The sequence below is a fragment of the Vidua macroura genome, chromosome 5 (genome assembly GCF_024509145.1).
Source record: "Vidua macroura isolate BioBank_ID:100142 chromosome 5, ASM2450914v1, whole genome shotgun sequence".
Lineage (NCBI taxonomy): Eukaryota > Metazoa > Chordata > Aves > Passeriformes > Viduidae > Vidua > Vidua macroura.
In genome coordinates this window covers 40,787,882-40,801,477 of record NC_071575.1, presented here as the reverse complement: position 1 = coordinate 40,801,477, position 13,596 = coordinate 40,787,882, and the positions used below count along the sequence as shown (strand labels likewise).

The 13,596-nt window shown below is 37.0% G+C and overlaps 1 protein-coding gene across 3 annotated transcripts in view; it reads left to right on the top strand.

Moving 5' to 3' along the window:
• The window catches only part of TBC1D30 (TBC1 domain family member 30), a 52,978-nt gene that overhangs the window by 27,354 nt on the left and 12,028 nt on the right, over positions 1–13,596 (top strand). For all 3 annotated transcript variants that reach the window (XM_053978386.1, XM_053978385.1, XM_053978387.1), the window contains 6 exons: positions 1,227–1,288; positions 1,714–1,779; positions 4,817–4,942; positions 5,832–6,017; positions 9,350–9,518; positions 10,884–11,052. In XM_053978386.1, the coding sequence (XP_053834361.1) occupies positions 1,227–1,288; positions 1,714–1,779; positions 4,817–4,942; positions 5,832–6,017; positions 9,350–9,518; positions 10,884–11,052 (778 nt within the window). The remainder of the gene's footprint in view (positions 1–1,226; positions 1,289–1,713; positions 1,780–4,816; positions 4,943–5,831; positions 6,018–9,349; positions 9,519–10,883; positions 11,053–13,596) is intronic.

The window sequence follows — 13,596 nt, the reverse complement described above, 5'->3', positions numbered from 1 at the left end:
TCCCCAACAAAGAAAAAAAAAAGCCATGGAGAAAAATATTTTGTCTTTAGATATATAATTATCAGGTAGTAAGGCTTTAAAATTACTTACCACCACTCAGTATGCAAATGCTCAAAGGCATTTTATATTCCATAAATAGCAAATGCCACTACAGTTCGGTTTTCTGTCACACTTGTAGGTTTAGATCTCCAAAGAATTGGGTATTACTGGTGAGTTGATTAGCGTGGGTATTGCATACTTAAAACCTTGCAGGATTATAATCTGTTTGGGTTTTCTCTGTGTGTGTGTATATATGTGTGTATGTATATATATATTCTATATTAAAAATGTTTGGCTTCATATTCTGGAAAGGTGAGAAGCTATGTGTAGCATAATTGTAAATGTGGAACAATAGCATTGTATTAAATTATGGAGGGAAAATAAAAGAGGGCTTCATGCTTTGTGCCAGCTGATGGGAGGGAGAGGATGTGATCTGATGCTGTGTTCAGCACCTGAGTTCTGGACAGCGGCATTTGAAGGACCAAGGGATTGTACAGTCAAACTGTGGGATGGAAAACAAATCAAACATTTTACTGTTGATCATGTTCTGGCATACTTCAGTGCCATGTTGGGATCCACTTGAGAGTCTGGTATTTTATGTAATATTGTATGAACAATTACTAGGCCTGATTCATAACAAGTAATATAGTTTACTCATATGGCCAAAATAAAATCTAAGCTTAAATCACAGTGCTGACCAAATGTGCATTATGGTCTGAGGAATTTGAAAAAAAAATATTCTGAACAGTAAAATAATTTTAGCACACCAAACTTATAAATTAGTTTTGACTGACTTAATGTCCGGAAGCTGGCATAGATGAAAAGAAACTGTCTGTGCACATGTATTTTTCTGTGGATGTATATGACAGTTTGCAGTGTACTAGTAAAGTTTGTAGAACAGTGAACTATATGAATATTAGTGAAATGAGTTTTGCCAAACGACATAATTAAAGAGCATGTTACTGCATTTTAAAAACATTTTGTCCATGTACTTCTTAACCTGTTCCTTGAATCCACTGTGAAGACAAAATTCACTGAAACAGGTTGAAATGTAGTTGTTAAAACAGGAAGGTAAAATTTTGTGCTCTTGTTTCAGCTGTGGGATTTTAGTGTTTGGGGTTTTTTGGCTTCTTTTTGTCTTCTGAGCTAAATAAAATAATGACTTTTTTTTTTCCCTTTCTTTCTAGGGGTTGATACAAAATTGAAATTCACTCTTGAGCCATCTTTAGGTCAAAATGGTTTTCAGCAGGTAATTTGATTTATCTTTTTTTCCTGAATTTGTGAAGGATTCTCTGGGTTCTCTGCAGTCAAGGATTCTGGGTTCTCTACAGTCAAGGTGCTTGCCCGAGTTCAGAAGTGCATTTGTCATCATAATATCAACATATTATTTGCAATTGCATCAAGAGCTGTTTCATTCATATTTAGAGAATGGAATAGGCTTTCATTGTTTACTCAGATATTTCCTAAATCCTTGTGTCCTAGAATATTGCACTTTAGTCAAATCGTCAAGTAATTAATCTGTATCTTCCCTGTGAGTGGATTAAGCACTTAAACTCTGACATGTGTGCAGTGAAATGAAATGAATGTGCATGTCTACAAGGTAGTAAATGTTGCTATACTGTAGCATTAAACTAATGATGGATATTTTACATTTTTGGATGCTTTTGCTTTTAGTGGCATGATGCGCTCAAAGCGGTGGCCAGACTGCCGACAGGCATCCCAAAGGAATGGAGGAGAAAGGTAGGTAGACCTCTATGCCTTGTGGGCCATGTTGCCTGTAGGTTTCTCAGGAGAGGTGAATGACATCAATAATATCTATCAATATTGTCAGTTAGTGGGTTTTATAACAAATATTTGGACCTTTTAAGTTGTACTGGGGATTTTTCCTTGTTTACATTATTCAGTGACAACCTCACAGGGCAGATGGAAAGGCTGAGGAGACAGGTAAAGATGGTGTTTTCAATAGTTGGGTTTTTTCTGCTTGAGGCTTGGATAACTTATTCTGGTGCAGCTGTTGTTGCCTCATACTGTCAGTCTGAAGAAATTACACTGGCAAAATTACCCCCACAGCTGAAGATTACTGAAAGGAGAACATATCTGCAGTGTAGGCTGTCACACTTACGAAGGTGAAGTTGATAGATGCTTAATACTGACAAGAATGCTTACAGAAACAGTTGTTGCGGAAAAGGCAGATTACCAAAATTAGGGAAATTCAGAGTCAAGAGTGGTGTAGAATGGCAAGAGTGCAGCATTAATGGGAAATTGCACTGAGTTAGTGTTGTAGAAGAGAGTCCATTGGGGTTTTGCCAGACTTACGTTACTGCATTCTTCAAAGTTTGAAGTCCCCTAGTATAAAAAGAGGCATGTCTATTAATTTTTTCTTTAAAACTGAGTCACACAATCTCAGCTTTAAAAACACAGTTTTAATAAAAACAATAATTTTGAAGATTTATAAAATATATAGTTCCATATATAATAATAAATATTATTATATATTATATAAAATTATAATTATATAATTATAATGATAAATTATAATTTTATATATTATATAAATTATATATAAATAATATAGTTCCACATATTTCTGATGTATCAACTTAATTTCTTTTTCCTGTTTTTGCTGTCTTTCCAAACTGAACTGTACCTCTCTACAAATCAGAGGAGAAGGAAGAGAAGACTTCGTGGCATTGTTTTCCTCAACAACAATGAATTTATTTTTAATCTACAACTTCAATTAATCATTATACCCATCTAACAGCCTTTTTTCTTTCCTGAAATATTCTTTTCCCACACTCCAGGAAGTGTCTCAGACATTTTTCTGTGGTACATGAGTGGCAGAGGTCACAGAATCTCAGAAGGGCTGAGTTTGGACGGGACCTCTGGAGGTCATCTGGTCCCCAAGCAGGGCCACCTACAGATGGTTGCCAAGGACTATGTCCTGGTGACTTCTGAATATCTCCAAGGACGGAGATACCACAACCTCTCTGGGAAATCTGTGTCAGTGCTCAGTTGCCCTCGCAGTGAAAATGTGTTTCTTGATGTTTGAGGAGAAACTCCTGTGTTTCTGTTTGTGCCTATTCTCTCCAGTCCAGTCACTGGGCATGGATGAGATGAGCCTGGCTTCATCCTCCTTGCACCCTCCTTTCAGGTGTTTATACACACTGGTAGGATTCCCCCAAAGCTGCCTTCTCTTCATTCTGAATGGTCCTGGCTCTCTCAGCCTTCTTGCATAGCAGAGATACTTTGCAACTGGGTGTCCCCAGCATATATTTGTGCTTAGGATTGTTTCTCCAGAGGCAGGATTTTGCTCTTCTCCTAGTTGAACTTCATAAGGTTCTTGTCAGATCATTTTTCTGTCCTGTCACGGTGTCCTTGGGCTTATCAGCAATTCCTCCAAGTTCTGTGTAGTCAGCAGACTTGCGTATGCCCTGCCACATCATTCAGCTCAGATCTGTCTTTCCTTTTCACTCTGCCCACCTCTGTGTTTGCTCACATGTGACCACATGATGCTAACCAAAGAAGTAGTGGTAGGAAAAGTGATGTTGTCTTTTTACTGCCATTCCCTGGTTTCACAATGATTTTAAGGTAGATACCAAAACAGAGGAAGTATTTTGTGGTGGCAGGATGCTGATTGCCTCCTTTGCTGTCAACAAAAGGAGCAGGTTGACATCTGCATTATTGTTGTGGCATGTGATATTTGGTTTATGGGGCTGGCGGAGATAAAGAATCCAGTCAAACAACATCAGTAGGATGTCAGTAGTGCTGAGGCTGTTGGGAGGCAGAACAGTGGCATTCCTCCACATGGGTGGCTTCACAAATATATGGGAAGGGACATTTAAATGCAGAAAACATGAGATTCTGGGAGCTATCCATAAATCCTTCATCATGCAGCTATCTCAGTGTTTAGATCTGTGGGAAGTGTCTAAATTGCTTTTCTCTCTTGCATGAATTAATGGCTGATATAAAACTTGACCAGTTTGCTTTCATGATTTCTTTCAGTTTCCTGAAAAAAAAAAGGTCCTTTGTTGTTACTTGTTGTCATTATATGATCTATCGTGCCTTTCATGGTTCAGGAAGTTTTCAAATCTTTAATAAAGGTTCAGCCTTTGTCTTGGATACACATGCATAAATCTGTTCTGGCAATTATTAGGCTTTAAAAGCAGTAAAAATGTTTGTTTCAGAACTCCCTGTAGCACCAACAGTTTAAGAAGCCCTCTAGTAAGAGTAAGCTGTTTTGATCCAAGTCATACTTTCAGATCAATCCCAAATGGCAAATACTAGATGCTATTTGTTCTGCGAAGTCATCAGAAGAGACTTCTGATAAAGGGAAGCACCAGCACTGCTAGATATCTTTTGGGAGTTTCCAGGAGACGTATCCATGGTTGAATTTGAGGAAAGCCAGCAGCAGTGTTATCCTTTTACAAAACTATTTTTTGGTTATGAGGCTAGAAGGTCTGAACTGACAGAGGGTCCTTGTCTTGTGTTTCCATTTTGGAGGGCCCCTGTGAATTCACTGACAGCTGACTTGCATCTTTGTAAGCAGTCCACAGATCTGGATGCTTAATGCTGACCATTTCCTTCCTTTCTGTTTTAGGGAGCAAGATATTATTTTCATTGTGCAAAAATTGTTGTGGCTAAAATTCTCTTCTGCATATTTCAAGTCTAACAGCAGATCATGTATGGGTGAAGCTAACAATATTGTTCATCTAACAATATATATCAAAGCTTTATATTTTATCAGAGAAATAATTAATTTTGCCATATGTATTTCTAGGTTTGGTTGACCCTGGCTGATCAGTACTTACACAGTATAGCCATTGACTGGGACAAAACCATGCGTTTCACATTCAATGAAAGAAGTAATCCTGATGATGACTCTATGGGCATCCAGATAGTAAAGGTAGCCAGCTAATTTGTTGTTTCTTTTCTAATTTTTTTAATGAAAAGTTGACATTTGAATTTGGATTTATTTTTATCTCTGCAACTGCTTTGGCAAAAAAAGTATCTTAATTTCCTTTGGCCCAGCAAAGTTTTTTTTTTGGGCTGCTTTGTTCCTTTTGCACTAGTCTGGTTAGTGTTAGCTGGGAAAAAGATGCTATTTCTGGAGTTTATTCCTTTCATTTTTACTTTATTTTGATTTTGAAAAAGTGCTGGAGTTAATGAAGACAAATGAACATAAGTGGGTTTTTTCCTTCTCTGTAAATAAACACAAATGTTTTCTGGGAGTTAAAGCATATTTTAAAATACAGCAAATGAGCATTTTTCAGTTGTGTTACAGGAGTGAAACACATTTGCCTATTTGTATTTCTCAGCTGATTAACATTTAATATTTATAGCAGTCAGCGATTTTGTACATTTTGCCTTTCACTTATAAATCACTTAAATTTCAAGGACACGGTTTCTGGCTTGTATGTTTGGAAAAGTCAGTTATCTACTAGTTGTTTTATACTTTGATAAAAACAGGTGCTCTTTTTTGTTCAATTAAGCAGCTGTAGTACCTTGCATGTTTGAAACCCAGAGATCTGTTAACATCTTCTGTGGCAATGCCTTATAAACACTTTTTAGGGGACTTGTTTACTTAAGAGCTTGCTGAAACTATTTCTTTTGGGTAAGGTGAAGGTTTAACAGACTAAAAAAGAAACGTTGTCATCAACTTTGGGAGGATGTACTGGGAGGGTGGAGGTGGAAGGAAAACTGGGACAGGCAAGAGAGCTGACGGGGGTTAGAAAATGCACATATTTTCTCTGCTTGTCTTGTCACTTTTATTTTTATTTCTTTTTCCTTCGAAGGACCTTCACCGAACTGGCTGCAGTTCTTACTGTGGCCAGGAGGCAGAGCAAGATCGAGTGGTATTAAAACGTGTTTTGCTGGCTTATGCCAGGTGGAATAAATCTGTTGGCTATTGTCAAGGATTTAACATACTAGCTGCACTTATTCTGGAAGTAATGGAGGGCAATGAAGGGGATGCCCTGAAAGTGAGTAAATTTTTTTTTTTTTTAGTGTCGAAGATTGCTTTTACTTAGTGAACTTTAGAGTAAACCAATGTGTGAATTTTGGAGACAGACTAAAAGAACACAACTCAAAAGAGTTAGCTGATTTATGTTGGTGAACTTTTTATTTTGTTATCCTGTCTGAGCTAAAATTAATATTTTGAATGTTATCACTATTAATTTTTTTTTTTTTAATTAAATGGGACCAGTGTTACTTACTACCGGATATCTTATCCCATAATCCCAAATCTGCTTACAAACACTACAGGTAGCTGAAATATTAAAATTTCATTATCAGCATCTTATGTGGCAGCTCCATGTGAGGCAGTTGATAAATTGGCGACATTTCAAAGCAAATCCTAGGGAAACACTAAATATTCAAAATGAAAGTAAGTCACTTTGAAGCTAATATCTGGACTACGTTAGTCTTACATTGTTTTGTTTTCTTAGATGGTTTTTATTGTAAATAAATAAAGCTTCATGAAATTTATAATATGTCAGAAAATGGAAATACAGTTTACTACAGGACATGGTTTAAGGTTTGGCAAGATCACGTGCAATTTCCTTAAATAAATTTGCTCATATGTGTGAGCTGGGGTCAAATTAATAAAAGATAGCTGTGACTCTTCAGATACTGAACTGTTTGTTTTGCCTTAGACAATGATTTAAATATGGTAAATATTTAAATTCACTCAGAGCTTCTAAAATATAAAGCTTGTGGCAGTAGAATCTAGCTAGCTGGTATTTAATCCTTCATTCTAGACAACTGCCTGTAATAGGAAGAAAATACCGTAATATACCAACTTTGTATCAGAAAGTAAAATTTCCTTTCAGTAATTCTTGCTAAAGATTTCCTCAATATTTTAACTGTAATTTATCACATTTTATTGTCATCTTATACTGTCCAGAAGCTCCCCAAACACATTGTGGTTGCATAGGAAATAGAATTGCCCAAGGTTTATGAAGACCAAGTTGATGATAAGAACTGTGTACATCCTTGTGTTGTCTGTTACTGTGAGTTGTGTCAGGCTCCTTGTGGGGAAGAGACAATGAATGGAACTAGACTGCCCCAGGGAGGTAAAGCACTGAAGGCTGTTTGCACCAAAACTGGTCTTACCTGGCAAAAGTAAGAATGGAAAATAAAGTGATTTCTTTTCCAAGCTTAGTGTGTGGGGTTTTCAGGGTTGAAATTTTCCCAGAAGACAGAGGGAAGAGGGGAAGGGCAAGGAAAGGAGCAGGATAGGTGGGAAGAAATAAGAATTTGGTATTAGCATGTGATGGTTTTGTTGTAGTCACTGCCACCTAAAGCAGGCAGTGAGTGAACAGCTACAGAGGCCTGTAAAGGTGCCCTCAGGATTGTAGCTGTGCTTGGATTATTGTAGAAACTGGGAGTTAAGGGAGCAAGGGCATTCTTAGGTCTTGCCAGTCAGGTCCCATTTCTGGGGAGGACATTATAAACAAAAGCTCTGTGTCTGGGAAGAATCTCCCAGGGGCTAGGAAACAGCAGGTATTAGTGATACCAAGGGGCTTTAACAGCACAGGACCCAACACGATAGCTTCAGTGAATGCTCAGCCAATGATACTTGAGTATTAACTGGTTAAGGTAAGCATTCAGTTAAATCCCTGGAGTTGCCTCAAAGTTAGCCTACAGAAATTATGCTAAGCAAGAAAATCCCAGCTCGCATAAGTAGGAACTATAAAAGTCTAATAGATACTGAAACTAAAAAAAAAAAATCTTTCTTGCATGTTATTGTGTGGAAATGCTACAGAATCAAATAATAAAAGTAAATATGTAGAGATGTGTTATGAAGAAAGTATCTAATGCAAACTGGTAAATATATGAAGTGCTTTTTAAGAAAAAGGTCTTCTCAAAGCAATTTACATGTTTGTGAACTTCAGTGTTGAAAAAGATTTCTGTTCTTTGTGCTCTCATATATCAGAGATCAATGAAGTAATGCTACTCAGTGGGAAGGGAGCAAAGGTCTTTAACATGTCTTTAACGTGGAGGTCTATAGCTTATGTAATAAGGAATTAATGAAAACACAAATAGCATAGTTGTAAGTTAATGTTGCTGTATTAAATTACTCTTTCATTAGTTGAAATATATCTGAACAAAATTAAGCATATTTTTACAAGATTGTGAGGTAACCTACTACTCAGCAAAGGTTAGGTAATGCATCTGACAAAATACAAGGCTGTCATGTAGAAGCTGTTAATTTGCTTGTATTGACTACTGTTCCACATGCTTTAAAACATGGAACATAAGACTGCTATTGCTGGAGAAATCTTGCAAGGACAAGTGGCAGTATGTGGTCACAAGCAGCTGAGAAAGAAAATAAATCAGTAAGACTATGTCACATGGTGCATTGGTAGTCCTGTGTCTGAGAAGCTGTTTCTGTGGGCATCTTATGAAAAGAGAGTGATTGGAAGGAGGATTGTCTCCTATATGTGAAGGTGCAATGCTTTGCTTGAGAATTAAGGTCTTTATGAAACATGGTAAGGATGCTCATATGAGAGAAATGTAGATGAGATGCAGATGGGATGACTGCAGGCTCTCTGGATGTGGGTAGTAGAGTGGCCATAGAGATTGTAAAAGATCCTGAAGTCAAAGGTCAGTGTCTTCTGTTAGGCTGATGATAAACATCAGCTTCTGCATATTTTTTCTTGTATTTGTTCATTCTCAAAAGTTTGACAGTATCCATTTAATCCCTTACCATCCATGTAGTTGACTACCTCACTTGAAACAGATGACTGCTTAAAATGTCTCATGCTGCTTAATTTAGCACCTTTTAAAGTGACAAGATGGAGTGCAGCATATGGTAACAAATCTCAGTAAAATATATGGAGAATTTCTTTATAAAGAACAGTACCTTGCATTTTGGAGAGGGAAAAGAGGAGATTTGCAAAATCAGTCTTCAAGTTGTGACATTTACCAGAGAACAGATAATGAGACTCTCCAGCAGTGGAGAATCTCATAAACAGTTCCAACACCAGAAGTGTCAAAAGTTGCTTTTGGTGTGGGTAATGCTGCCAGTTTGGGCATTGATTTCAGCCTTTGATTTCAGTAATTTCATGGTTCATAAATTCTGGACAGTTTCAAGAGGCCTCTGTATCTTGAATGCTTGTGGATACCTAGGCTACCTGAGGATGCTGTAAGTGATAATATTTTCTCCCCATATAAGTGGAGGTGCCATAAGCATGTGTTACCACTGGCTCCAATTCATTCTTTAGTGAACAGAGAAATTTTATTTTTCCATTATTCCTAGAAAATAACTGCTCTGTAAGTCCTACATGATAGTCCTTCATTTTGCCTACAGATCATGATTTACCTAATTGATAAGGTGCTTCCTGATAGCTACTTTGTCAATAATCTCCGTGCTCTCTCTGTGGATATGGCTGTTTTCCGAGATCTTTTACGAATGAAGCTTCCTGAACTGTCCCAGCACTTAGACACCCTGCAAAGAGCTGCTAACAGAGAAAGTGGAGGTACGTTCAACAGAAAATGCTATTCAACTCTGCCTTGCTGTTATTTCATCTGAGCACTGATTTTAAAATACAATATTTTAAGTGTTTACATGAGTTTATTGCTTAGAATATGTATTTTAAATTGTTAAGATGAAATATGATGGTTTCCATTACTGATAACCTTAACATAAATAGGTGTGCTTCCAGGAAAAAACAAAGGAAAATCATTTGGTCCCACCACTAGCTGCAAACAGAGTTGTGTTGACAAGAATGTACAAAGCATGGAGTGACAGCACTAACATGTAGCTTACTACAAGGGCTACCTTGGAAAAGTAATGTTTTTGCCTTAGCTCAAGATAGGTGTCCTCCTACTGCTCTGTGTAGTTGCTGGCTCATATAGCTATTCCGGGAAGAGTTACAATGTGAGAGCCAGTGGGGGCTGGTTAGTATTTCTTCACCTGGATCCTTACCAATACATAGGTACAAAACTCAGAAGTACGTCTCAGTTTGCTACCTGAAAACTGGCTTTGCACTGTGATTTTTTTTTTTTTCTGGCATAGCATTCCCTCCAGACTTACAGCTCTTTTATTTGGGAAAGTTCTGGGGAGGGCACGAAGTTTTTTGTTAGGTGATTTGATTTCTTTTTGAGTTGGGAAGGTAAGTGCACCCTCAGTTCCACTTTAGAAAAGATCTGCTGCTATGTTCCATGTGTCTATGCCCAAACTGTATAAAGAGGCTGGCCTCTCTGGTCATGGCCTTCAGTGCATCAGTTGATACTGGGATGCACAAAGTGTTCTCTGAGCATAACAAAAAAGTAAAACTTCAGAGTTTCATCCTGAAATACTACATTTTGTTTAAAATTTAACAAGTACATCAGGATATTAAAATAATAGATATGACTTTACAGAGACAGTCACCTTCACTTTATCACCATGTAGATAAAGACTTATGCCATCAGTTGGTGAAAAAATGCAGCATTTTATGGGGAAGTTGGTGGTTTTTTTTTTGGTTTTTTTTTTTTTTTTTTTTTTTTTTTTTAATAGACGTTTTTATTTCATATGGCTTTGGGGAAGGAGAAAAAGTCTTTGTCTTTCTGATATAAGGAGGGAAAAGTGTGGTGGTGTATTCCAGGGTTTATAGTCCAAAGCCAATGATGCTCCTTAGTTTTTTGCAGTGCTACAGAATGGAAGGTGACTATATAATTTTTCTATTCTTCTTCTCAACTTATCTTTGGACAGCTGCAGGCTAAATAAGTTTTGAGCAATAACAGAGGTGCTAGAATGTCTGGTGGATTTTATTATGCAGTTTATACTCCTTGTAAAATGATAGTAAATTGCAATTACGTCAAGTAACTTGTTTTTTGCTTGTTTGTTTTTATGACATCAGGAGGCTATGAACCCCCACTTACAAATGTCTTCACAATGCAGTGGTTTCTGACACTCTTTGCCACCTGTCTGCCTAACCATACAGTTCTGAAGATCTGGGATTCAGTATTCTTTGAAGGCTCTGAAATTATACTGAGAGTAGCTTTGGCTATCTGGGCAAAGCTAGGAGAGTAAGTGGTCATTTTTATCTGATTTTTCTTTTCAGTATGAGCCATGTTTAACTTTTGTTTTCCTTAAGATGTTCTCAATTCTAAACAAGATGCAATCTTTCAGGAGAATGATTGTTTTGAAAAAGCTGCAAAAAGAACCTTTATGGTTTCTTAAAAACATATAATTCTGACATCATGTCAGAATGAGCATGATAATTAATTGACTCTTTTTGCAGAAAATGTCTCCAGTTGTTGGAGTTGTCTGTGTATATTATCTTTGTGCTGTGCTAAAAGATTGGACTTTTCTGAACATAAACCTCTGAAGGAACTGGTAAATACTTTATGAAACGACACACAAAGAAATTTGAGGGTGACCAACTAATTTAATTGGGTACCTGAAAGTGAGGATATTAATTTCCTTAGTTTCACTTAAGGATTTGAGCCCATTGGCTTTGCCCAGTACAAGAGTTCAGTGTTACTAAGGGAATGCCCTGTGGTACGTGAGTTTTTTTCTGTTAAGGCCTGGAAATGAATTTTCCTGAAATTCTCTGCTTTTAAGCACATTCCAGCCAAGTTTCTGTTGTAGTCTTTGTGGCCTTGGAAACTCACCACATGGCCAGAACACAAGAGATGTTAGTTCTTCAAACTCCTCTGTTGTCAAAGCAAATATTTGCACTCCAAAGAGTTTACAGTGCTCCCAGAGAAATGAGTTTTGTCACTGGTTTCAGTGGGAGGTGTGAGCTCTGACAGGTCAAGCAGATGTTAGTTCAGCTGGAAACATTTTTCAGCTGGCATCAGCAACTGCATTGATTTTTTTCTTTTGATGCCTACTAAAACTCATCTGTCTTTTTTCTCTGAAACTGAACCACTGGGATTTATGTTCAGTTCTGTCCTTGGAGGTTTCATTTCCTTTTTTCTTTTTGAATAAATTAGCACTGCAGGCCAGTTGCATTGTAAGAGGATTTGTTTAGTACATTTATTTTTAATCTGAAGAATAATAATTAAAATAATAATTTCTTGAGAGCTTTTTTAATATTCAGTTCAGGAATGAAACTTGTATGAATCATTTGTATTGGGATTAAGCTGTACGTAGTCACATAGTGTTTTAGATAAAAAGTTCTTCCAGTGGATCTCTGTATACTTAAAAGTTGTAATTGTGAATGCTACAACTCATAACACGATAAAAAGGAAGTTACTACTTTGAATATTTTACTGTAAAACTTAAAGAAAAATTAAACATGTTTTAAAAAATGGAAAGGAACAAAATCAAGATATATATAAGAATGTGTCTAAGAGAAATAAGCTGATGACACTGCACATCTTGTAACTGTTGTTTGTGGGAAATGGGAGAAGGTCTGCTAAAAGACTGGGCACTGTTTATGTTGGGAGAAGCCTGGGATATTTTTGTTTCTCTTTGTCCACCATTAGAACTAGAATGGGGGATTTAAAGAGGTGGGGCCAGAAATAGTATTCATAGTCTCATGATCTTCATACTTCTCAAGATTCATTCTCAAAATGAAAATAGGGTGAAAAGTGCATTTTTAAAGTGTAGGTGGCTCAATCATACTTCTGGAGGCATACTTTTGGAGGGAGGCTGAAGGAATGGGGAAGTTAAATATAGTGCAGTAGAGAAAGCAGTATGTGGAAGTCATGAGAGACTGAAGGTATCAGGGCAGGTAAGCCATACGTTTGTGATAATTGGCTGTATACCCATTGTTTATACTAGTTTTTAATTTTTGTTTTTTAGCTATGTAGTCATTATTTTACCCAAACTGTGTTAAGATTTCAGAAGGTGTTTCATGGCTTAATGGTTATTATGTACAGATGCTGAAGATCAAGGGAAGCTTCTTCTTCTATTGCTTAAGAAAAAAGGCATTTTTTCATCATGGCTGTATGTTTTTTATCATTCCAGCATCTGGGTTTTAGAGGAGAGGCTACAATACATAGCCATCAAAGCACTTCCTTGGGATAGAAGAAAAACAAATTTTTTTCACTTGACAGGAAAGATGTTTAGCAGCTGATCCTAATGTGTGTAGAACACCAACTCACAAAAGCATATTACTCATATTTCTCTTCTTCTAGATGACACTCTGTGTGTTTAGAATGATTCTGTGCTTTTAGAAATGTGAAGAAAAGTGCAGAAAAAGTATCCAGTTGAACCCCCCTTCCCAAAACAAGGCAAACAAAAGCATCCTACCAAAGCAAACAACCAAAACCAACACAGTTCCCATCCCCAATTTAGAAATAGCTTTCACAAATATGATGAGTGAATTTTCCTTCTTTGTGCTTTATGTTAGGCTAATTATTTTTTAACAGAATGTCACGTATGAATGCACCTATCTTTAATTTATTCCACAGAAATGGTTTCTGGCCAATGAATATCTTCCTGTCTGACAAAGTTCAGACAGTGAATTTGGCTATTTGGTGCATAGTGAAGAATGGGTGATGAGGCAGTCAAGAAATCTTTATGTTCCCTTTTTGGTCTGATAAGAGAACCCCCTTGTGCTCGTAGGAGGCAAAATATATTGATTCTTGTGCTGTAGAAGTGAAAGGGGCAGAGGGAAT